This window comes from Bombina bombina, chromosome 4 (assembly GCF_027579735.1).
Source record: "Bombina bombina isolate aBomBom1 chromosome 4, aBomBom1.pri, whole genome shotgun sequence".
Classification (NCBI taxonomy): Eukaryota; Metazoa; Chordata; class Amphibia; order Anura; family Bombinatoridae; genus Bombina; species Bombina bombina.
The window spans coordinates 1,100,110,094-1,100,136,948 of NC_069502.1; the positions used below are offsets into that span (position 1 = coordinate 1,100,110,094).

Below are 26,855 nucleotides of genomic sequence, written 5' to 3' on the forward strand. Positions count from 1 at the left end.
GCATTGCCCTTAAAAGGGCATTCATCTTTTTTTTTTTTTTTTTTTTTTTTTTTTTTTTTGCTGCCCATTAAAAATAAAAAATGGCTATTCTAAAAAAAAAACACACCACAAAATGAAAAAAATACACAAAATAACAAACGAATTATCAAAAATAATAACAATTATTCCTATTCTAATACCCATTTTAAAAAAAACACCCCAAAATAAAAAACCTAATCTATAATAAACTACCAATAGCCCTTAAAAGGGCCTTTTGTAGGGCATTGCCCTAAGTTAAACAGCTCTTTTACCTGAAAAAAATACAAAGTCCCACTAACATTACAAACCCCCACCCCCCAAAATAAAAAAAATATCTAAAAAAACCTATTTTTTTGCCCTAAAAAGTGCATTTGTATGGGTATTGCCCTGAAAAGGGCATTCTGCTATTTTGCTGCCCACCCTAATATAAAAAAAAACACCCCAAAAAACCTTAAAAAAACCTAACACTAACCCCTCTTTAGGTACTCACAGTAGTTGAAGTTCCCGCTTGAACGATCTTCATCCCAGCTGCTCCATCTTCATCCAGGCGGCTTCTTCATCCATCGCGGGACCAGCATCATCTTCATCCCTGCGGAGGCGGAGCGGTCACTGAGAAGGTCCAAGGCGGAGGTCCATGTGATCGTCCGCCGCACACTGAGTATTGAAATGTAAGGCACCCCTTTTATACTGGGGGTACCATTGCATTCCTATTAGCTGAAAAATTTAAATCAGCCAATAGGAATTAGGGCTGCTTAACTCCTATTGGCTGTTCAAATCAGCCAATAGGATGAGAGCTACTGAAATTCTATTGGCTATTCAAATCAGCCAATTATTTTTGATAATTTGTTATTTTGTGTAATGTTTTTTTTTTTCGTTTTGGGGTGGGTTTTTATTTTTAGATTAGGGGTTGGGCATTCATAAAAGAGCTGAATGCCCTTTAATGGGCAATGCCATACAAATGCCCTTTTCAGGGCAATGGGTAGATTAGGTTTTACTTTGGTTTTATTTTGTGTGTTTGGGGGTGGGGGTTTGTATACTGTTAGGGGGTGTTTGTTTTTCTTTTGTAGGAAAGAGCTGATATCTTTAGGGCAATGCCCTTCAAAAGGCCCTTTTTAAGGGCCCACAAAAAGGCCATTTTAAGGGCCCTTGGTAGTTTATTATACTATAGGGTTTTTTATTTTGGGGTAGGTTTTTTATTTTTTTTAAAGGGTATTAGAATAGGAATAATTTTTATTATTTTGGATAATTTAGTTTGTTATTTTTTTGTAATGGTAGGTTTAAGTGTAAGGCAGCTTAGGTTTTATTTGACAGGTAAGTTTGTATTTATTTTAACTAGGTAGTTAGTAAATAGTTAATACCTAGTTAAAATAATTACAAACTTACCTGTGAAATAAAAATAAAACCTAAGCTAGCTACAATATAACTATTAGTTATATTGTAGCTAGCTTAGGTTTTATTTCACATGTAAGTATTTAGTTTTAAATAGGTATTATTTAGTTAATAATTGTAACTTTAATGTAGCTCTATTTTAATTATGTTAAAGTTAGGGGGTGTTAGGTTTAGGGGTTAATAGTTTAATTTAGGTTGTTGCGATGGCCTGGCGGTTTAGGGGTTAATAGGTTTATTTAGTGGTAGTGATGTGGGAGGCCAGGGGTTTAGGGGTTAATAACTTTATTTAGTGGCGGTGATGTCGGGGAGCGGTGGAATAGGGGTTAATATCTTTATAGTGTGGGCGATGTTTGGGTGCGAGGGAATAGGGGTGTAAGGCAGGACTTAGTTACAAAAGGAATTAGTTTCCTAGTTCCACTCAGTCTCACAGATAGCGGTGTTAGAAATAAAATAACCCCTATTCGGTTCATAGACTGAGGGCCCAAAAGGGAAAAAGCAGTAGTAAAAAATATATGTGACCCTAATAGTGTGTACAGAAAAACATAAGACAGGTCTCCTTTTATATAAAGCAATGGAGGTTCCACTTTAGTAAACAGATCAATTCACAGTAGTCTCATATTAATTAATGAAGGCATAGATAGGTAAACTGATTATTTACTAGAGGTATAGTAGTGCTGCTTCCGGGAAATACAATAGTATAATGATTAAAGTTATTAAGCAAAAGTAGGTGTTACAGCCTGATATCCACGATATAACAATTGAAGCAAATGATATGGTAATGTACCTTTAACTTCACGCTGAGTCCCAGCAGTATAGAGCGCTCTTGTCTTAGATGCAGCTAGAGCTGATATGGCAACCAAAACTGAATACCTGTTGCGGAAGTCTGTGGAGTCCGGTGTGTTGACAGAGGCAGAAGCGCTAGTGGCGTGAAAGCTGCCTGTATGCTGGTGGTTATGGCTGTTAGACAAGCAGATCACACACTCTTAGTACCGGAAGTGAAAGCCGTAGCTGGAGGCGGTGTTACTCGGCACTTGTAGCTTCTGAGGAAACAGACAGGAACCTACAACGAGTTAAATGTTAGGAAGCAGTTATGAGTATAGTGGAATAAGATCGGCAGGTTAAGTAAGTGGTAAAACAATACTCAAGTAGAGGCTGATTCTTAATATCCTGAGTACTTCAGGTGAAATCCAAGGCTTAAGCAAATGTTTGCAGGTCAGATAGTGAGAATCCTACCTACAACGAATCCTAAGCAATGTAAGGTAGGAGGAGGAGCTTTATATAGGCTGTTTGTTAAAGGCACAGGCAATAACCATGACAAGGGGTTAATAACTTTAGTATAGTGGCGGCGATATCGATAGCGGCAGATTAGGGGTTAATAGATTTATTTAGGTGGCTGATTTATTTGGGAGCGGCAGATTTGAGGTTAATAACATTATGTAGGTGTCGGCGATGTCGGGGGCAGCAGATTAGGGGTGTTTAGATTTAGGGTTTGTTAGGGTGTAAGGTTTAAACGGTTTTTTCCCTATAGACATCAATGGGGCGCCGTTACGGAGCTTTTCATTTGACGATAGCAGGTGTTAGGTTTTTTTTCTTACCCGCTCTCCCCATTGATGTCCAGGGGGAAAGCATGCACGAGCATGTCAAAACAGCGCTTGTATTTTGTGCGGTATGGAGCTCAACGCAACCATATCGCACGCACAAGGTGGCTGTTTCAAAACTTGTAATGGCTGCGCTACAGAGGGTTAAATAACGCAACTTCTGTTGCGTTCGTTAAATTCCCTATAGCGCGCATAACTTGTAATCTACCTGTATGTGTGCAAAGGGGGTAAAAATTAAAGTCAGCTTCAGAGTATTAATGCACTACTGGGAGCTAGCTGGACAAATCTGATGAACCAATGACAAGAGGAATATGTATGTGATCCCCAGCTAGCTCCCAGTAGAGCATTGATGTTTCTGTGCCTACCTATGTATGCTTTTCAACAAAAGATACCAAGAAAATAAATAAATTTTGATAACAGAAGTAAATTGAAAAGTCTCCTTTCATGTTCCTTTAAAGGGACATTAAAATACTTTAGTGCTGCGGAATCTGTTGGTACTCTACAAATAACTGATAATAATACTACTACTTTGAGATGGTCATATAAAATGATAAAATCGTATATATATTAAAAAACTCAACAATTCACTTTCATTATTTATTTTGTACCCTCTTCCTGTAATTATATTATGAAATTGTGAGCTTCTCAGCTCCTGTTAGAAATGGAAGTGCAGAACACTGTTATATTCCACACAGCCATTGGTTGCACACTCTAGTGACCTATTTATAACTGTCCCTAGTTGGCCACAGAAGAGAAAGTAACCTAAGTTACAACATGGCAGCTCCCATTGTTTTATAGATATAAAAACTTTACACTTATATTGTCAATATTTAAACATCTAATTCTATCTAGCATGTATTTGTTGTTTAATGTCCCTTTAATGCAACTTTGCAGACATATCCAGCCCATTAAAGCCTGAACATGACCATCAATTTGTGGCACAGACGTATCAGTATTAAACATAACTGATTGCACCACCCCACAAGCTATAGCTCTAAGTGCTCGATTTACCAAAGCCTTACGGCTGCAAATTCTCACAAGAACTTGCTCGCCGTAATTTATCAAGCAGCGGTCAACAGACCGCCACTTCCTTAACCTCTTCGCCACCTCTAAGGTGGCGAAATTCAATCTCCGCGGTCGAGTCCGACCGAGGAGATTGACAGCTCCTGCCCGCGCGTGATTGGCTGTGCGCGGGCAGGGGGCGGGGTTGCACGCGAGTGCAAAATTGCGCTTGTGTGCAATGGTGATTACCTGTTGGTAATTTCGCCCCGCCGCAGGCGAGCTGAGGCGTACAGGGGCGCGTATACGTGCCCCTGTACGCCTCAGCTTTGATAAATCTAGCCCAAAGTCTACTAGGTAAAGTCTTACTACACTTTTTTACATCATCCTAACTGCTCAATTGGCTATCAAAATTTTAAGGGCTCCATTTATTAAGCAGCGGATGCTGCTTCGGAGCCTGATCGCTTCAGGTCCGTTTGAAATGGAAGTTAAGAAGCAGCGGTCGTAAGACCGCTGCTCCTTCTCTTGTCCGCCACCTTTAAGGTGGAGAACTGAAATCACCCTGCTAGCGTCCAGTGAGCAGGGGGTGGCATTGCACTAACATTTCACCAGAAATGCTGTGCAATGTTAAATGCCGACACCGTATGCTGTCAGCATTTAGCGAGGTCGAGCGGACATGATTCGCTACACCCCTAAGTCTTCATTCTACCTACTATTTATGACAACTGTGCAAAATCTAGACTATTACTTCAGTTTCCCAGAGCAATTCCACTATGCATTTGCACTCTATAAACTGGCTCCTAAAGAGTTATATAGTAATATAATATAATAATAATAAAGATAATATATAGCCATAGTGGGTAAAAATCATAGTTTAAAAAGAATGGAATAATATGCCTAACATCACATTTTTATTTCGCTCTATAAAAATGTTTCCATAATGGTTTCACAGTCACAACACATAATTGCAGGTTGTAGTTTTGCACAGCTAGAGGATGGGGTGAGATGTGTGTGCGAGTGGCTGAACTTGCTCTCACACAGTAGCACGCTATACGTTTATTGTTGGTTTTCCTTTTTTATTTGTTTGATTTGGTTTAACTAAGAACACAGAAAATGACCTTGACTGGAACATAGAAGCTCACTTATTTACAGCACCATCACATATTCTGTAAAAGTTGGACCTTATCTGCAGTGACTGTTTCTGTTGCACATTTCTTGCTAATGAGTAACAACATGTATCATGGTCTTTGTTTTTATAAGTAATCATGCCCAGGGTAACAAGGTTTGTCTTATCCCAGCAACAGCGAGGAGATACCCGCTAGATGTGTAAGATAAATGATGACTCACTGGAGATGCATCTATTCAGGAAACAGTTACATTATTATTCATTAAAATAATTACTTTAATCCCTCATTCTCATCTGTTCTTATATCAGAGTGTGTACAATCCAGGGTACATAAAAAAATGAATGATTTTTTTTTAATTTAAATAGGATTTTTTTTTTTTTTTTTAAATTAAAATGCATTTTGAGGAAAAGTCTGTCTAAAAATAGTTTATATTTAAGATAAATTATAATATAAAGGTTATTCATCCTGAAATAGATTAGTTTTTAATTATATAGCAAGATGTTGTATATTCATGGCTGTAATGTTTATTTTATTTTTTTTAGTAAATTAATTCCATTCATCCATTCACAATGTCACGCTCTACCAGAGGTTTCAGTAAAATTATTTTAGACAATTTTTCTATCTTGAAGATATTATCACATATTATTGGTTTTGTAGTTCTCAAAACTGTGAATTTGTGTCTGCAGAAATAACATGCTCTTCTTCACAGCAAAAATGTTATAAACATACAGAGTTGAGAAATAGACCTTAAAGGGACATAAGCATGAAAAAAAACCTGTTGGGTTTCAGATTTACTACTATTATGAAATGTGCTTCATTCTCTATGCATTGTTGAAAGGCATACATACATATAGGCTCAGAAGCAAAGCTCTACTGGGGCCTAGCACACATTGGGTGAGAAAGTGACAACCAGCTAGTTCACAGTAGTGCATTGCTTCTGAGCCTAGCTATGTTTTCTATTTAACAATAGATACCAAAAGAACAAAGCAAATTTGATATTAGAAATAAATTGATTTTTTTTTTTTTTTTTTTTTTAAACTGCGTTATTTTTAAATCATGGAAGTTTAATTTGGACTTTACTGTCCCTTTAATACCATTGCTCGCCTACAAATCTATGTAGACAGAATCAACCCGTGCTAAGTTTCAAGAAGTTCACTGAATAGAAGATTGTTTGTAGTGGAATAGATCTGCACAAAGCCCTAACTGTGAGGAGGGACGGGCAAGCATTAAAATTAAATAGGTTTTTGTTTTAGTTAAAGAAAAATATTTAAATTCTTATTAAGGTAATGGTTATTTTTCTTTAGGTAAATAAAACTATTCAAATTGTTAATATTAAAGGGATAGTGTACACCAATTTTCATATAACTGCATGTAATAAACACTAGTATAAAGAAGAATATGCACAGATACGGCTCTATAAATCCAGTATAAAACATTTTAAGAAATGGGCTACATTATCTAGAGCACACAAAAAATCATATTATATGTATAAAACCACAAAGACCTCACGATCAAGCACTGTGTATTTCCCTCACGGGGTGGGCTGGCGATAGTTGTGTGGGCGGGTTAGAGATGTGTGGGCGGGTTCCGGGAATTGCCGATTTTGATCCCCAGAGCCGAGAATGATTTCCCCAGTCTCTTGGCAAACATCGCAACTCAGACCCACCTCTATTCAGTGCAGGTTAAGCTACAGGGGCTGAGCTGAGAGCAGCTGAATGGAGGTGGGTCAGAGTTCCGATGTTTGCGAAGAGACTGGGGAAATCATTCTTGGGAGGCAGCTACAAGGGAGCTTAGTAAAAACGTTCGCATGCGCAGTCCATTATTGTGCAGCAGATTCCCTTTGCGCATGCGAACGTTTTTTCGAAGCTCCCTTGCTTGTGACGTCACCTAGCGCCACGTCATCGCTGGGAGTGAAGCGCCTCCACTAGCTCCTGAGCGCTGCCCGAACACGGCCAATGTTATCTATATGGCTTTCAGGAACTAGCTCTCCCCTGCTGTGAAAAGCAAATAAAAAAACATGTGATTAGAGGTGACCTTCAAGGGCTTAGAAATTATCATACGAGCCTTCCTAGGTTTAGCTTTCAGCTAAGAATACCAAGAGAACAAAGCAAAATTGGTGATAAAAGTAAATTGGAAAGTTGTTTAAAATGACATGCCTTATTTGAAACATGAAAGTTTTTTTTGGACTTGACTGTCCCTTTAAAAGTAGACTGTCCCTTTAATATGTTACATGAACTACTAGTTTTCTTTAACCGAATTTAGCTTCTTTATATAGAATTACTATTTTTAATTGTAATTCATTTTACATTAATCACTAAATATGTAATGACACCTCAGTCAATATTTTTTCTTCATGATACTGCAATTTTATATTGGACTTTTAAATGCTTATTGGGAAATTGTGTACATTTTATATATTTTTAAATCACCTCCTTTACAAAAATAATGAGCATTAGCTAAATATGTTCAATAAAATAATCTTTCTCAAAGACCCTCCCTTTCACGTCTAATATCATCACTTTATTATTTATTTATTACCTACCAGAATTAAAAATCTGTTTCTAACTCTATTTATATTTAAGGTGGATTATTATAATTACAGTCTTTTAAGATACAAATTCAGTCGGATATTAGATTTAGATCAAATGACGTATATTTTAAAAAACAATAATCGAACACAAGTTTACCCAATTCCACACCTGTTTCGTGAAGAAAAAAACAAACAAAAAAAACAACTTTGGAACAAAAAGAAAACAGTAACAGTGCGCGTTCACCTTAAGGGAACGTGTATGCGGTTTCGTCAGAGGAAGAGGCGGAGCTAGGATTTGAGTGCTGGTGCTGTAGAGATAGGAAGTGTGTGGAATACCAGGTCTGACACCGCTTCGGCACCCAGCACGCGGGTAACATCATGTACTATAAGTTCAGCGGGCTCACACAGAAGCTGGTCGGGACTGTCCCGGCTGAGGCTTATAGTCCGCAGGTGCGTGTCGCTGTTTTAAATCTTTCTGTCAGCTTTGTACGTGGCGTCTGTCACTGACCTTCAAGGAAACTCGAGCCCTAGGCCTTAACACTGACAGTGTAGTCTCTTATACTGGTTATTCATTGTATTTTAGCCTCATTACGGCCCTTAGTAATATGAGTGGAGAGAAACTAATCTGACACCTGATTTTACTGATTAATGACATGTTTTGGTGCTGAAGGATATCAAGTCCTTGCCATGTTTTTGTCAAGGTTGTAACAATACCTCTTACATCTTAGTGTTAGGTGATATAGTTTGTATAAGAATAACCTGGGTATGGTTTATATATTTTTATTAAGTGATGTTTCATGTATTTATTAGGTATCCATGTTTTTAAATGCAGTGAAATAAGTTTCCTAAGGCTATTCGCTGGTATGTTAGCAATTTTAATTGTCAATATGGTGTCTTTTCTTACAGATTTTTAAATAAACCTATTAACATTATTTATGAAATGCCAACATTTTATGTAGTGCTTTACAAAGGTACTAGTCATGAAATAATTCAATACTTATAGTGACATTGTCAGTTTGATACATCTAATACAATAGTTACAAACTAAACAAAAATTTGTCACACCACTTAAAGTGATGTTAAATCCTAGTGTTTGTGAAAAGTTAGTATTTACCATTGGAACAAATAAAGGGGATTTTCAGTCATGAAGTATAAAATACTTCATGCTGAAAGCTCCTTTATTTGTTTGCAGCGTTCGCCGCACTGAGCTGCTAAGGCAGCCCACGGAAGAGCGCTATTTGGATGAGATGTGACGTTTCCACCTCTTAGCCAATAGCCGTGCAGGAAATCTGGCGCCAAGCAAGATTTCCTACACGGCTATTGGCTCAGAGGTGCAAACGTCACCCCAGCCAAATAGCATTCTGCCGAGGGCTGCCTTAGCAGCTCAGTGCGACGAACGCTGCAAACAAAGTAGTTTTTAGCATGAAGTATTTTATATACGTCATGAGTAAAAGTTCCCTTTATTTGTTCTAATGATAAATACTAGCGCTTCACAAACGCTAGGATTTACCATCACTTTAACAAACTAAAGAAAGATTGCAATGCTCTTGAGCTCCAAGCTTGCTTGCCCCTAATCCTTTTCTCAGTCTAGAATGATTTCAATACTTCAATATTTCAATGCATATGTGTGTTAATAGCCCCTTTTGAAAAAGGGGTAGTGTACAAGCGCTAAGGTAATCCCCAAGCTGTATCCAAACAGAGATCCTAACCAACCTCCAAAAAATATGCACAAGTAGTAAGAAGTGAATACAGCGCCAATAAGAGGCCAAGGGATAAATATACTCACAGAGAGATAAAAGAAGATTATTTAATGAACCATGTTAAAAAGCATCAGTAATAAGACTATATATAAAAAATGTAAAAAGCACATATAAATAAAATTACAAATACAGGAATATCTTACAGAAGCGGCTCAAAGGGCCAAAGCTGATAATTACAATAAAAACAGAGGTAATAACAGGTGATCAGTGTGAGTGGTACACCAGAATAAGAGTGTATACTAATAAAACAGAATTAGCCTAAGTACAACTGTAGCAAGTGCATCATGCAAAAAACTAATAAACAATAATACAAACAATAGTGTTCAAAATTAGTGTTACAAAAATAGTGTTCCAAAAAATAGAAAAATGCACTGCAGTGCAAAAAAAAGGGGGTAGCAAAATAATTGTATAGATACAATCAAATAGTGAGTGAGTGCAAATGGATATAAAATGCTAGCTACTTAATCCAGTGAGGTTAAGATATAATTAAATAAAATACACAATAGGCAATAACATAAAAAATAATAAAATACACAATATGCAATAACATAAAAAATAAAATATAATCCAAAAAGTTGATCAACAAATGTTAGTGAAGAACAAAAATAAGTCAATCAAAACTAAAAAATGGGTGATGAAAAGCAAGGTGAAAGTGAGGGAGTTGATTCCTTCCAATGTTAGTTACTTTAACAGATCCAAATTCCTGAGTGTGGTAGCTGAAATAGCTGATTGGATCCTAGCACCTGTCAGCTGCTCCTATGGTATCCTAAAAAGTGTCCCTGTAAAAAAAGAAATTCACAACATAGTGTATCCAATATGAGAATGAAGTAAAGATTAAAGTAATGCTTACCAATATGTCAACGCGTTTCTGCCCTCAAAAAGGGCCTTTCTCAAGACTAGTAGCCCCTTTTGAAAACAAGGAAGTTTGCGAAGTACACTTGTAGCTTCAAAGTTTTCTGTTCAGTGGATGTTATGCAGAAAGTAACCGATTTTGATAGCAGATAAGATTCAAAGACTCAAGTCTATCCAAAGTATCGTAAAAGTGTAAGCTTATTTAGTTTTGTATGGTAGCCTTACACTCATCCCAGGCATTAGTCCCCCACAGTGATTGTCATTACCTCCTTTAATGGAAGTTTATTCCAGGAATCAACCACCCTTTCTTTGAGCAAGTTCTTCTGCAAATTATTGCTGAATCAACTACCGTTCAGCTTGACATCATGACCCCTTGTTCTGGAATTGCTCTTTTTGCTAAAAATACTTAGTTTCAGCTTTTTTAAGCTTCTTAATAATCTTGAACGTTTCTATTAGTGATGCACCGATATAGAAATTCTGGACCGAAAACCAAAACATTTTTTTTTCCAAATTATTAAAAAAAAAAAATCCCTTTTTTTTTTTTTTTTTTTTTTTTTTTTTCATATTTAGACTATTTAATGGATGAATCTGAATTGAAACCCTGCAAGCCAATAAAATAAAATAACCACACTTATTGAAAGTAACACTCAATAACATTCAATTTTAAACAACTTTCTAATTTACTTCTATTATCTAATTTTCTTCATTTTCTTGATATCCTTTGCTGAAAAGCATAGGCTCAGTAGCTGCTGAATGGTGTCTGTGCATAGATGCCTCATGTGATTAGCTTACCCATGTGCATTGCTATTAATTCAACAACGGATACCTAAAGAATAAAACAAATTAGATAATAGAAGTAAATTAAAATGTTGTTTATAATTGTTTTCTCTATCTAAATCATGAGATTTTTTTTGTGGTTTAATGCCCTTTTAAATATAAATATACTGTATTATTCTTTTAGTTCTGTGTAACAGAATCAGATTTAAAGTTTTTTTTTTCTAAATAAAGTTTAGTCCTAGAAAACTATTGTATGCATAACAGTAAATCAAGAAATGAATTTAAACAGCAGCTCTAGACTAGCATCAAATTTGAAATATGGTACACAATAATTTTACCGAAAATAACAGGCAAAAAAGAAAAAAGCCATTTTCGGCAAACGTTTCTGCGGCCGAAATTTAGGTGCATCCCTAGTTTTTATTATACCACTTCTTTCATCTAAGCTATACATTTTTAGGTCACTGAGCCTTTCCTGATAAGTTTTTATTTTTTTTTAGACCATATACCATTTTAGTAGATTTCCTTTTAACAGATTACTGTTTATTTACAGCCATCTGGACTTGCAGCCTCCAAAAATGATCTGCAAACAGACATGCCTTCCCCTGAAGCCCTTTGCTGATATCTCTGATAAATATGTTAAAACAAAAACAGACCCCAGCAAACATGTTTAATGGATATTTTAATAGAACAACAAATGATGCTGTCTTTCTCCCATGGTTTTTCAACAAGCTCCCGAGTCCCAACATATTTACTTCATGCTTTCGTTAAAGTGTCAGTAAACCTAAAAAATAATGTTATATAATTCTGCACTATGTGCAGAATTATATAACATTATTTTTTAGGTTTACTGTCCCTTTTAAGTGCTGAGCAATTTCAATGCATATAAAGCTGCTAAATGGTTTGTGCAACAAATTCTTTACGCTTGATTAAAGTTTTATGCCACATTTATCATCTTCATATACTAAGCGATGGACTTTACTTTCAGAAATAAACTTTCCTCAAAACATAGATTTTATAGATAGATACAAATCTCTAACTTTGGATTGGATTACCAGTTTAACTTAATATTTGCGCTATTGTATGTTAACATTGCTCAATGAATAGCGTTTCTGTTTTTGCACTTGTACTACAAGTCCAGAGTTATTAATCAGCACTTGGTCAGTAGTCTAGGACTATAGGGCATGCTATCATCTGCATGTCATCTAGAATGAGATAATACACTTTTTGGGGACTCGCCATGCAATTAATGTTGGGTATCGCTCAAGCTCTAAGCTGATGGTGCCAGTAGTATAGCACAAAAAAAAAATGTAGACCCATCCTTTTTTATATACCATATCCCTTTAATTCTGCCACAAATCAGATACACCTGCCTCTTGTTATATACCATATCCCTTTAATTCTACCACAAACACTTTATTAATTGAAAAAAGGTTTAAGTATTAAGTTAAACTATAACTTAAAGGGACATGAAACCCAATTATTTTCTTTCTTTCATGATTTAGCAAGAGAGCAATTTTAAACAACTTTCTAATTTACTTCTATTTAATTTATTTCATTCTCTTGCTATCCTTTGTTGAAAAGCATATCTAAATATGTTCAGTAGCTGCGGATTGGTGGCTGCACATAGATGCCTCGTGTGATTGGCTCACCCGTGTGCATTGCTATTTTTTTCAACAAAGGATATCTATATAATGAAGCAAATAAAATGGAAGTAAATTAGAATGCTGTTTAAAATTGTATTCTCCATCTGAATCGTGTAGCTTTTAAATAATTTGTTTCCTTAGCATTTTCATGTTATCCATGAGATAATGGCTTACTTCAGGTCTCAAAAAGCGCAACATTTTAAAGCAGTATTTTTAATTGCAATACTTAAAGGTATTTAAAACCCCAACATTTTCTTTTGTGATTCAGACAGAGCTTAACATTTTAAAAAGTTTATAATTTGTTTAGTTCCCATGGTATTCTGTGTTGAAGAGATACTTAGGTTGGCATCAGGAGCACTACATGGCAAGAAATAGAGTGCCGTCTATCTAGTGCTCTTGTAAACGGATAACATTCTTATAAAACTGCTATATAGTGCTCCAAAAATGGGCTGGCTCCTAAGCTTACGTCTTTGTTTTTCAACAAAAGATACCACGACAACAAAAAATAGTAATAGAAGTAAATTAGAAAGTTGTTTATCTGAATCACAAAATAAAAATTGAGTTTCATATCCCTTTAACTCGCCATTGGTAATTCGAGCACAATGAGGGCTCCCTGCACTATCCATTAAAGGGACAGTAGTTTCTATTGTGTTGCTATAGAGTAACATCAGCCAAGTCTAATTTTTTTTTAACAAAAAACAAATGAACATCCTTTTTACTGAACTGATTTTTCAGTTGTCATATTCCACCCACCATTTGCCTTATTTGGAGGAGCCAATCTGGGCTTTAGTTTGCAAAAAACAAGGCTAGCCCCTGATAGTAAATAAAAATTGCAGTTATCAGTTAGCAAATTATAGACAGATATGTAGCAGGGTTATATCTCAAGGCCAGAGTTAGAAATTGCTCTATTTTCAGAGCTAAATTACATGAAAAGGGAGGCAAATAAATAATAAAAATATATTGCAACAGTGTTTCATTATGCACAGCTAAACATTTTTAGATAAAAAAAATCTCAAGGCGTTTACTGTCCCGTTAAAAGTATATGAAGCACTAAAAAATGTTTTGTCCACGTTATGATGCTAATATATTTAACCATCCATTTGTAGTACCAGATTGTGGATTCTTTGCGAGAGCTCTTTAATTGAGGACTGAGGACGCAGTGTCCTCAGGCCATTTAAGTTGAAGGTCTAGAGAATTGCTCCTGTAGAACCCTGAAGGCTGTGACACACTGCAAGCGATGCGGCGCGAGGCGATGCAGCTGCTTCGCGTCGCATCGCTTCTAAAGTTCAATTATTTCATCTCTGAGCGCTCAGCTACGCGGCCTGACGCAGCAGAGTGCTCAGAGATGAAAAGGCAGGACACACTGAGCGCGCACAGCTGCATCTACACGCTGCGCACCGCTCCGCTTGCAGTGTGTCACAGGCTTTATAGTATACTGCCCTGGTTTTTAGTAGTGCCTTGGTTCATCATTCTCCCTTGGTCTTAAAGGGACATATGGCAACTAATTTTATAAAGGGCCTTCCAACAATGTAGAGGTAACTCCTTGTGTTCCTAATAACATATCCTAGGATAGCAAATTAATTAGTGTAAAGATTTTTATTTTTTTTCCAATAATAGACTACATCCAAAAATTCTAACTTTCTAAGATAAGCTTGACCATAAGTTTTAAGCGCTTGGGCTTAATGTATGGTCCAAGTACTATATTTCTTCAATATCAAAAGGATATTCAGAGTGATACTAGAGGTATCTATAGTTGTAACCAGTGAGTGATAGTGACTAGTTTACATCCATTTTACATACATATATTCAACATTTGAAGAAGAAAAAAAAAAGTTAAACCTTATTTCTTCTGTTATGTGTGATCAGTCCACGGGTCATCATTACTTCTGGGATATAACTCCTCCCCAACAGGAAATGCAAGAGGATTCACCCAGCAGAGCTGCATATAGCTCCTCCCCTCTACGTCAGTCCCAGTCATTCTCTTGCACCCAACGACTAGATAGGATGTGTGAGAGGACTATGGTGATTATACTTAGTTTTTATGACTTCAATCAAAAGTTTGTTATTTTACAATAGCACCGGAGCGTGTTATTACTTCTCTGGCAGAGTTTGAGGAAGAATCTACCAGAGTTTTTTACTATGATTTTAACCGGAGTAGTTAAGATCATATTGCTGTTCTCGGCCATCTGAGGGAGGTAAAAGCTTCAGATCAGGGGACAGCGGGCAGATGAATCTGCATTGAGGTATGTAGCAGTTTTTATTTTCTGAATGGAATTGATGAGAAAATCCTGCCATACCGTTATAATGACATGTATGTATACACTTCAGTATTCTGGGGATGGTATTTCACCGGAACTACTCTGTTAAAAGTCACTAATCCTTTTAATAAGTATTTATCATGTTAAACGTTTTTGCTGGAATGTAGAATCGTTTACATTTCTGAGGTACTGAGTGAATAAATATTTGGGCATTATTTTCCACTTGGCAGTTGTTTGGTTTTAATTGTGACAGTTTCGTTTCTCTTCACTGCTGTGTGTGAGGGAGGGGCCGTTTTTGGCGCTCTTTGCTACGCATCAAAAATTTCCAGTCAGTTACTCTTATATTTCCTGCATGATCCGGTTCATCTCCGACAGATCTCAGGGGTCTTCAAACTTCTTTAGAGGGAGGTAGATTCTCTCAGCAGAGCTGTGAGAATTTTATTTTGACTGTGAATAAAAACGTTGCTCTGTAATTTTTATGTCAAATTTAATTATTGTTATTTTACTATGGGAACAAACCTTTGCTAAAAGTTGTGTTGTTTTAAAGTTTGATGCTATAACTGTTTTTTCAGTTCATTATTTCAACTGTCATTTAATCGTTTAGTACCTCTTTGAGGCACAGTACGTTTTTGCTAAAAAAGATTATAACCAAGTTGCAAGTTTATTGCTAGTGTGTTAAACATGTCTGACTCAGAGGAAGATATGTGTCATTTGTTCCAATGCCAAGGTGGAGCCCAATAGAAATTTATGTACTAACTGTATTGATGCTACTTTAAATAAAAGTCAATCTGTACAATTTGAACAAATTTCACCAAACAGCGAGGGGAGAGTTATGCCGACTAACTCGCCTCACGCGGCAGTACCTGCATCTCCCGCCCGGGAGGTGCGTGATATTATGGCGCCTTGTACATCTGGGCGGCCATTACAGATAACATTACAAGATATGGCTACTGTTATGACTGAAGTTTTGTCTAAATTACCAGAACTAAGAGGCAAGCGTGATCACTCTGGGGTGAGAACAGAGTGCGCTGACAATACTAGGGCCATGTCTGATACTGCGTCACAGCTTGCAGAGCATGAGGACGGAGAGCTTCATTCTGTGGGTGACGGTTCTGATCCAAACAGATTGGATTCAGATATTTCAAATTTTAAATTTAAATTGGAGAACCTCCGTGTATTACTAGGGGAGGTTTTAGCAGCTCTCAATGATTGCAACACCGTTGCAATACCAGAGAAACTGTGTAGGTTGGATAAATACTTTGCGGTACCGGCGAGTACTGACGTTTTTCCTATACCTAAGAGACTAACTGGAATTGTTACTAAGGAGTGGGATAGACCCGGTGTGCCGTTCTCACCCCCTCCAATATTTAGAAAGATGTTTCCAATAGACGCCACCACTCGGGACTTATGGCAAACGGTCCCTAAGGTGGAGGGAGCAGTTTCTACTTTAGCTAAGCGTACCACTATCCCGGTGGAGGATAGCTGTGCTTTTTCAGATCCAATGGATAAAAAATTAGAGGGTTACCTTAAGAAAATGTTTGTTCAACAAGGTTTTATATTGCAACCCCTTGCATGTATCGCGCCGATTACGGCTGCGGCAGCATTTTGGATTGATTCTCTGGAAGAGAACCTTAGTTCATCTACGCTAGACGACATTACGGACAGGCTTAGAGTCCTTAAACTAGCTAATTCATTCATTTCGGAGGCCGTAGTACATTTAACCAAACTTACGGCTAAGAACTCAGGATTCGCCATCCAGGCACGTAGGGCGCTGTGGCTAAAATCCTGGTCAGCTGATGTTACTTCTAAGTCCAAATTACTTAATATACCTTTCAAGGGGCAGTCTTTATTTGGGCCCGGTTTGAAAGAAATTATCGCTGACATTACAGGAGGTAAGGGCCACGCCCTACCTCAAGACAAAGCCAAAGCTAAGGCTAGACAGTCTAATTTTCGTCCCTTTCGGAATTTCAAAACAGGAGCAGCATCAACCTCCACTGCACCAAAACAGGAGGGAGCTGTTGCTCGTTACAGGCAAGGCTGGAAGCCTAACCAGTCCTGGAACAAGGGCAAGCAGGCCAGGAAACCTGCTGCTGCCCCAAAGACAGCATGAACCGAGAGCCCCCGATCCGGGACCGGATCTAGTGGGGGGCAGACTTTCTCTCTTCGCCCAGGCCTGGGCAAGAGATGTTCAGGATCCCTGGGCGCTAGAGATCATATCTCAGGGATACCTTCTAGACTTCAAATTATCTCCCCCAAGAGGGAGATTTCATCTGTCAAGGTTGTCAACAAACCAGATAAAGAAAGAAGCGTTTCTACGCTGTGTACAAGATCTGTTATTAATGGGAGTGATCCATCCGGTTCCGCGGTCGGAACAAGGACAAGGGTTCTACTCAAACCTGTTTGTGGTTCCCAAAAAAGAGGGAACTTTCAGGCCAATCTTAGATTTAAAGATTCTAAACAAATTCCTAAGAGTTCCATCGTTCAAAATGGAAACTATTCGGACAATCTTACCCATGATCCAAAAGGGTCAGTACATGACCACAGTGGATTTAAAAGATGCTTACCTTCACATACCGATTCACAAAGATCATCACCGGTATCTACGGTTTGCCTTCCTAGACAGGCACTACCAGTTTGTAGCTCTTCCATTCGGATTGGCTACGGCTCCAAGAATCTTCACAAAGGTTCTGGGTGCCCTTCTGGCGGTACTAAGACCGCGAGGGATTTCGGTAGCTCCGTACCTAGACGACATTCTAATACAAGCTTCAAGCTTTCAAACTGCCAAGTCTCATACAGAGTTAGTTCTGGCATTTCTAAGGTCGCATGGATGGAAAGTGAACGAAAAGAAGAGTTCTCTTTTTCCTCTCACAAGAGTTCCATTCTTGGGGACTCTTATAGATTCTGTAGAAATGAAGATTTACCTGACAGAAGACAGGTTAACAAAGCTTCAAAATGCATGCCGTGTCCTTCATTCCATTCAACACCCGTCAGTAGCTCAATGCATGGAGGTGATCGGCTTAATGGTAGCGGCAATGGACATAGTACCTTTTGCACGCCTACACCTCAGACCGCTGCAATTGTGCATGCTAAGTCAGTGGAATGGGGATTACTCAGATTTGTCCCCTACTCTGAATCTGAATCAAGAGACCAGAAATTCTCTTCTATGGTGGCTTTATCGGCCACACCTGTCCAGGGGGATGCCATTCAGCAGGCCAGACTGGACAATTGTAACAACAGACGCCAGCCTACTAGGTTGGGGCGCTGTCTGGAATTCTCTGAAGGCTCAGGGACTATGGAATCAGGAGGAGAGTCTCCTTCCAATAAACATTCTGGAATTGAGAGCAGTTCTCAATGCCCTTCTGGCTTGGCCCCAATTAACAACTCGGGGGTTCATCAGGTTTCAGTCGGACAACATCACGACTGTAGCTTACATCAACCATCAGGGAGGGACAAGAAGCTCCCTAGCAATGATGGAAGTATCAAAGATAATTCGCTGGGCAGAGTCTCACTCTTGCCACCTGTCAGCAATCCACATCCCGGGAGTGGAGAACTGGGAGGCGGATTTCTTGAGTCGCCAGACTTTTCATCCGGGGGAGTGGGAACTTCATCCGGAGGTCTTTGCCCAAATACTTCGACGTTGGGGCAAACCAGAGATAGATCTCATGGCGTCTCGCCAGAACGCCAAACTTCCTCACTACGGGTCCAGATCCAGGGATCCGGGAGCGGTTCTGATAGATGCTTTGACAGCACCTTGGAACTTCGGGATGGCTTATGTGTTTCCACCCTTCCCGCTGCTTCCTCGATTGATTGCCAAAATCAAACAGGAGAGAGCATCAGTGATTCTAATAGCGCCTGCATGGCCACGCAGGACTTGGTATGCAGATCTAGTGGACATGTCATCCTGTCCGCCTTGGTCTCTACCTCTAAGACAGGACCTTCTGATACAGGGTCCATTCAAACATCAAAATCTAACTTCTCTGAAGCTGACTGCTTGGAAATTGAACGCTTGATTTTATCAAAACGTGGTTTTTCTGAGTCGGTTATTGATACCCTGATACAGGCTAGGAAGCCTGTTACCAGAAAGATTTACCATAAAATATGGCGTAAATACCTATACTGGTGCGAATCCAAACGTTACTCCTGGAGTAAGGTTAGGATCCCTAGGATATTGTCCTTTCTACAAGAAGGGTTAGAAAAGGGTTTATCAGCTAGTTCATTAAAGGGACAGATTTCAGCTCTGTCCATCTTGTTACACAGGCGTCTGTCAGAAAATCCAGACGTCCAGGCCTTTTGTCAGGCTTTAGCTAGGATCAAGCCTGTGTTTAAAGCTGTTGCTCCGCCATGGAGTTTAAACTTAGTTCTTAACGTTTTACAGGGTGTTCCGTTTGAACCCCTTCATTCCATTGATATAAAACTGTTATCTTGGAAAGTTCTGTTTTTAATGGCTATTTCCTCGGCTCGAAGAGTCTCTGAGTTATCAGCCTTACATTGTGATTCTCCTTATCTGATTTTTCACTCAGACAAGGTAGTTCTGCGTACTAAACCTGGGTTCTTACCTAAGGTAGTGTTACAAACTGCTGTTTGTAACTGGCCCTTTAAATGAAAAATTGCCCTGCTTCCCTGGATTTTGGAGAAGCCTATTTGCCAGCCTCCTTCCACATGACTATGGCCCCTGGAAGATTGTGCCCCTGAGGACATATTGACTTTTGTTGGGTGTGTGTGGCCCTTTAAGAACCATCTGGGGACATATTGTGACTTTAATGAACAATGCCCCTTTAAGACTATGTCCCCAGACCTGTGAAATGACTTGTCCCTGGCTTTCTCCCACTTGGTTCAGTTTCATTGTGTGCCATTAAGAGTTAAATTTTGTTCAGCTTCAAGAAACCTATTCTAAATACAAGTCTGCTGGGATTAGCTCTAATTAGGTTTAGTGATCAACTTTCCCATTGTCTAATCAGACTAGTATTGATAAGGTGGACTGCATTGTTTTATTGTGTGTAATGTTATCTGCTGAAGTAAATGTTGTGGCCTGTCAAAGGGAGTGTCTCTCTATCTAATATCAAATGTGTGATGGGGGATTTTATGCCTCCCCCTGAGAGTGTCCTGTTTGCATGTAACCTCAATAAAAAGGAGGCTGTGTGCTCCAGCACATCAGACCTATTTTTGACCCTCTAACTTGCAGCTTTGACTCATGTTTGTAGGGGACAGCTTATAATCACTACAGGGATTGCTATGTTTTTCATACTCCCTTAGCTACAGGGATTGCTACAGAAGCAAGAGGTTCGCCTACTGGAGCCTGGTCGTAGGTCCAGGGCGCAGAGCAGACGGCGAGATACCAGCCCAGCAGCAGTGGTTCATATAGTCTGCATTACTGATGGTGGCTACGCAGCAGTTATAGAGTGTCCACGGTGCTGCTGCTCCTTTGGTGAGCGCTAGGAGCATCCTTTTCTACGGTCCAACTTCCAGCCAGCCTGGAGGCAACCGTAACATTTGGCGGCAGCGGTGGGATTGGCGTCCTAGCGCAAGGAGCAGCACCACAACAGCACTGGTATCGTAGGAGAGTTATTGAGGGCAACGCTAGCCACTGCGCAGCGTCCCTACCTACAGCAGCATGGAGCTGACAAGACACTATTCAGAACCCTGTGAAGAGCACCTCAACCTGATCCGTCGCTATGAGGGCGCGGATTTCGTTCCAGAGGTAAAGAGGCGGCTAGTCCGATATGGTCCAGACCCTGCACAGGAGGTAGTCAGTCGCATCATCCGGGAATTGGATACGGAGAACAAAGCGGCACGAGCCTTTGAGCGCCAACTGTGGAGTTTGAGGGTCTGGACACCTGGTCTCCAGCGAGAAAGTGAGTCACAAGGAGCGGAGAGCAACAACCTCCCTTCCCAGCGGCAGCCAGAGTTACAGGGAGAGGAGAGCAGCGACCTCCCTCCCCAGCGGCAGTATACCGTGCAGAGGGAAGAGACAACCAGTCCCCTTCCCCAGCCAGAGATACCAGAGGCAGCAGGCCTCATAGACTGGTCCTGGGAGGACCCCCAGCAGGCAGGTGGAGATGGGACCGCAGTCTCTCTACCGGCCCTACAGGGATGCTGGGCAGGCAGCCCAGATCCCCAGCGACAGACCCAGCTACAGGGAGGGGAGAGCATCGACCTCCCTCCCCAGCCGGAGTGTGCCTTCCAGGGAGAGGAGACAACCGGTCTCTCTCCCCAGCCGCAGCATGTTCCACAGGAAGCGGAGAGCATCGACCTCCCTTCCCAACGGCCACCGGAGTATCAGGAGGAGGAGGTAAGCCAATCTCCCCCTCCCCAGCTAACTCCTAACTTGGGCCCAGGGTTAACAGTGGAGATGTTAACCCCCACTGACCCCCACGTTCCCTTTGCCACCGGGCAGGACTATGCCCCAATTCCCCCAGCAGAAGAGCTGGCATCAGAACAGAGCGCTGCTGGCCTCTGCCCTACAGACCCCCTTGTTACAGGACTGGCCTGCAAACCCCTCACCCCAGCAGAAGCGCTGGCACCAGGGCAGAGTGCCGCTGGCCTCTGCCCCCCAAGTACCATCAGCTATTTGCCCAGCTGCGCCAGGAAGGCCGAGGATGCTGCACTTTCATCCTGCAACCTGGAACTTACAGGCCAGTACTACGTATTGTGGGGGGGCTACTTTGCTGCTAGCGATTATTTGTGGGTGGGTTGCGAGACTAACTTGGGCACTGACCGGCAGAAGGTCAGGTGCCTGGTTAGTCTCCCTCCAAAAGGGGAGATATGTTACAAACTGCTGTTTGTAACTGGCCCTTTAAATGAAAAATTGCCCTGCTTCCCTGGATTTTGGAGAAGCCTATTTGCCAGCCTCCTTCCACATGACTATGGCCCCTGGAAGATTGTGCCCCTGAGGACATATTGACTTTTGTTGGGTGTGTGTGGCCCTTTAAGAACCATCTGGGGACATATTGTGACTTTAATGAACAATGCCCCTTTAAGACTATGTCCCCAGACCTGTGAAATGACTTGTCCCTGGCTTTCTCCCACTTGGTTCAGTTTCATTGTGTGCCATTAAGAGTTAAATTTTGTTCAGCTTCAAGAAACCTATTCTAAATACAAGTCTGCTGGGATTAGCTCTAATTAGGTTTAGTGATCAACTTTCCCATTGTCTAATCAGACTAGTATTGATAAGGTGGACTGCATTGTTTTATTGTGTGTAATGTTATCTGCTGAAGTAAATGTTGTGGCCTGTCAAAGGGAGTGTCTCTCTATCTAATATCAAATGTGTGATGGGGGATTTTATGCCTCCCCCTGAGAGTGTCCTGTTTGCATGTAACCTCAATAAAAAGGAGGCTGTGTGCTCCAGCACATCAGACCTATTTTTGACCCTCTAACTTGCAGCTTTGACTCATGTTTGTAGGGGACAGCTTATAATCACTACAGGGATTGCTATGTTTTTCATACTCCCTTAGCTACAGGGATTGCTACAGAAGCAAGAGGTTCGCCTACTGGAGCCTGGTCGTAGGTCCAGGGCGCAGAGCAGACGGCGAGATACCAGCCCAGCAGCAGTGGTTCATATAGTCTGCATTACTGATGGTGGCTACGCAGCAGTTATAGAGTGTCCACGGTGCTGCTGCTCCTTTGGTGAGCGCTAGGAGCATCCTTTTCTACGGTCCAACTTCCAGCCAGCCTGGAGGCAACCGTAACAGGTAGTCACTAACAGGAATATCAATCAAGAGATTGTTGTTCCATCCTTGTGTCCAAATCCTTCTTCAAAGAAGGAACGTCTTCTACACAATCTGGATGTAGTTCGTGCCCTCAAGTTCTACTTGCAGGCAACTAAAGATTTTCGCCAAACTTCTTCCCTGTTTGTCGTTTATTCTGGACAGAGGAGAGGTCAAAAAGGCTTCTGCTACCTCTCTCTCTTTTTGGCTTCGTAGCATAATACGTTTAGCCTATGAGACTGCTGGACAGCAGCCTCCTGAAAGAATTACAGCTCACTCCACTAGAGCTGTGGCTTCCACTTGGGCCTTTAAGAATGAGGCCTCTGTTGAACAGATTTGCAAGGCTGCAACTTGGTCTTCGCTTCATACTTTTTCCAAATTTTACAAATTTGACACTTTTGCTTCTTCGGAGGCTATTTTTGGGAGAAAGGTTCTTCAGGCAGTGGTTCCTTCTGTATAATGAGCCTGCCTATCCCTCCCGTCATCCGTGTACTTTTGCTTTGGTATTGGTATCCCAGAAGTAATGATGACCCGTGGACTGATCACACATAACAGAAGAAAACATAATTTATGCTTACCTGATAAATTCCTTTCTTCTGTTGTGTGATCAGTCCACGGCCCGCCCTGTTTTAAGGCAGGTAAATATCTTTTAAATTATACTCCAGTCACCACTTCACCCTTGGTTACTCCTTTCTCGTTGATTCTTGGTCGAATGACTGGGACTGACGTAGAGGGGAGGAGCTATATGCAGCTCTGCTGGGTGAATCCTCTTGCATTTCCTGTTGGGGAGGAGTTATATCCCAGAAGTAATGATGACCCGTGGACTGATCACACAACAGAAGAAAGGAATTTATCAGGTAAGCATAAATTATGTTTTATAACTAATGACTTTGTTATGAGGAACAGTGTTCGGAGATTTCAAAATGGAATTGGTACATTTTTTTTTTTAATCACTGTTTAGTATCTATATTTTTATTATTACAATGCATACTTTTATTAAAAATGTTTACTTTTAAACATACTCCTTTTTTTTTTTTTTTCTTTTTTTTTTGTTACTACACTTATATTTGCAAAGGGACCATGCTAATTTTGCTTTTGTTGCCTTGCTAAAAGTAGCTTTCACTTGATGTTTTGCAGGGACTACGGCCAGCCATTTTATCTGAGGGATCTACCACTATATTTGCCACTCCAACAAAAATAGCATCTGAATCTGCAGCAGCTTCCGAATACTTAGGTCATAACAAAGTACCAGACTTTCAAAAGCTATTTCAGGTATTCTGGATTATGACTGTCTTTGCAAACTTAAGGCTTTACAAACGTCACTCCTTTTGCATTTAAAAGGACATTCAACTCCCGGTTAAAGTAAAGTGATTGTAAACTTAATGAATTAAAGTACAGTATCAAATACTTAAAGTGAAGGTCAATTTTGATTAATTAGTGCCCGGTTTTTAATAATCCTATTAAAAACAAGGGCATTTTAATTCATCAAAGTTTACCTTTTAATCCTGATGGCCGCTCCAGCGATTCCCCCGGCCGTCGGAAGCCTCTTTATTTGTCAGAAATGATGAATCCAGCTACCTTCAATCACGGCTCCCCCCCCTACCCTTGGCCTGAGGCAACACTGTGATTGGAGGAAGCCGGAACTTATAATTTTGGTCCCGCGAAGAGGGCTTGCAACGGGAGGAGGAAGCGCTGCAGCGCCTGTCAAAATTAAAAGGTAAGTTTTTGAAGAAAGCGAGTTTAATGTCAATTTTGATGAATTAAAGTTCCCTTGTTTTTAATAGGATTATTAAAAACCGGACACTAATTCATCAAAATTTACCTTCACTTTAATTCATTAAAGTTTACAAAGTTCCTTATTTGTTAAAGAAAACAGCAGATGCGGGTGGAGGATCGTGTTATGCTTACCATAACACAAAGGTAAGTATTTTAACAAATCTTTTTGTAAACTTTAATGAATTAAAGTACCCCTGTTTTTAAGAGTATTATTCAATACTGGGCTTTCATTCGTTAAAGTTTACAATCACTTTAGTTAGCAGTTATAAGACCTAACATTTGTTAGACTCAAAAATATACATACGCCTGTTTAACCCACTTCCATAATTTACATGAAAGTTCCACACACAAAAAACATGCTGCCCCTGGTGCTTTCCACTGCCCACCAAATATAAGCTTCAGTGTTTTACTCCTGTAGTTAATACTGTAACTTTCCCATTGACTTGTTTGTATCAATAGTAACAGATTGTAAAATACCTATGTGTCCCTTCTCCTCATGCTAGTGGTGTAGCAGAAGTCAGATATAACATTTGTTATAAAAAAATATATATCAACACAATTAACAATGTGACAGTTTTGTTTCCTAGGCTTTTGTTTTGGAGGTAGGTGTCATTTAACATCCCCTTGATTACTTAACCTTTTAAAGCCGTTATGCCGTTCCATTCCGTCATAATTAGACTGGGCTTTAAAGCCGTTATGACGGAATGGAACGTCATAACTAACGGCTGTCCTGAAGCCTTCTGTGCTTCAGGGATTTAATCGCGGTCTGGAGGGCGTTCCTAGGATTGTAGGGACGCCCCCCAGATGCGATCCAATATTTGAAATCTCGCGATCGTATGCACGATCGCGTAGTTTCAATTTGTCTACATCGGAACAGTTGTTCCGATGTAGGCACTTTAACCCTGTCACGAAAGGGTTAAAATTGCCAGTTACACAGTACAATAACATGCATTTAGCTTGTGCTTTGGCCATCTGACTTAGATATTCCTGTTTCCTGTAAGGCAAGATTAGTTTCTGGGTGTGTATCCCACAGGAGTTGAAAATGTACTACCAGAAAGCATGACAATATTAGTCACAAAAGGAAGCAAAATCATATACGGTAATTATTAGAAGCAAAAGTTAGTCACTCAAGTCAAAATTAAACTTTCTTGATTTAGATAGAGCATGCAAGTTTAAACAACTTTCCAATTTGCTTCCATTAACAAAATGTGCATAGTCTTTTTTTTTTTTATATTTACACTTTGAGTCACCAGCTCCTACTGAGCATGTGCACAAATTCACAGAATATACATATATGCATTTGTGATTGGCTGATGGCTGTCACATGATACAGGAGGAGTGGAAATAGACATAACTGAAACTTGTCAGAAAAAAAAATCTAAGTGCTATTGCATTGTATTTTTATCATGCATTTGTTGACTATGCAGATCTATTGTATTTACTGGTCCTTTAAATGTTTTATTATTTACTAATATATATCTGCATTATCAATGTAAACTGTTTTTAAAGGGATACTGAACCCAATTTTTATTTTTCATGATTCAGATACAGCATCCAATTTTAAGCAACTTTCTAATATACTCCTGTTATCAAATTTTCTTTGTTCTCTCAGTATCTTTATTGAAAAAGCAGGCATGTAAAGCTTAGGAGCCTGCTCATCTTTGGTTCAGCACCTGGTTACAGCTTGCTGATTGGTGGCTAAATGTACTCGCCAATTAGCAAGCAGTATCCAGGGTTCTGAACCAAAAATGTGCAGACTTGAAAGCTTACATTCCTGCTTTTTCAATAAAGATACCAAGAGAACGAAGAAAAATTGATAATAGAAAGTTGCTTAAAATTGCATGCTCTATCTGAATCCTGAAAGAATGAAAGGGATTTAATGTCCCTTTAAGAAACGGTCTTTTAAAAAAAATTAATATCAAATTGATTATATGTATTTTCCCCTTTTTAATCCATATAGAAATCGGATGGGCTTCCTGTACACCTTAAGCGTGGACTACCAGATAGACTGCTTTATCGGACCACTATGGCATTAACAGTTGGAGGAACTATCTACTGTCTTGTAGCCCTTTACCTGGCAGCGCAACCTAAAAATAAAAAATAAATTCTAAAATGGGACTGAAAGTATTTTTTGATTTTTTTAGTGAACATCGGCAAATAACCATCTATTTTTTTCTAACCTTGTTGTTGTTTTGAATGCACAGTTTAGCTAAATGGTTTCTAGTTGGCTTAAAAATGCAATTAGCAATGCAAGTCTCAAGTTGCTTGGAAACTGTTCTACCTAAATGGACACTTAAGTCAAAATAAACTTTTAAGATTGATGTCTGTCACATGATACAGGGTGCTGGAAAATAAGAGAAAAAATACTTTTGTCAGAAAAAAATCTACTGCTTATTTAAAATTCAGAGTAGGTGTTGAATTGTTT

The 26,855-nt window shown here is 39.6% G+C and overlaps 1 protein-coding gene across 1 annotated transcript; it reads left to right on the top strand.

The window, feature by feature from the left end:
- The first annotated feature begins 7,951 nt into the window (after positions 1-7,951).
- On the top strand, positions 7,952-26,548 carry LOC128657896 (cytochrome c oxidase subunit 7A-related protein, mitochondrial). The gene is made up of 3 exons (XM_053712324.1): positions 7,952-8,111; positions 23,792-23,926; positions 26,391-26,548. Exons 1-3 carry the CDS (start codon positions 8,040-8,042, stop codon positions 26,532-26,534), a joined length of 351 nt encoding a protein of 116 aa, XP_053568299.1. The 5' UTR covers positions 7,952-8,039; the 3' UTR covers positions 26,535-26,548.
- Positions 26,549-26,855: the final 307 nt, after the last annotated feature.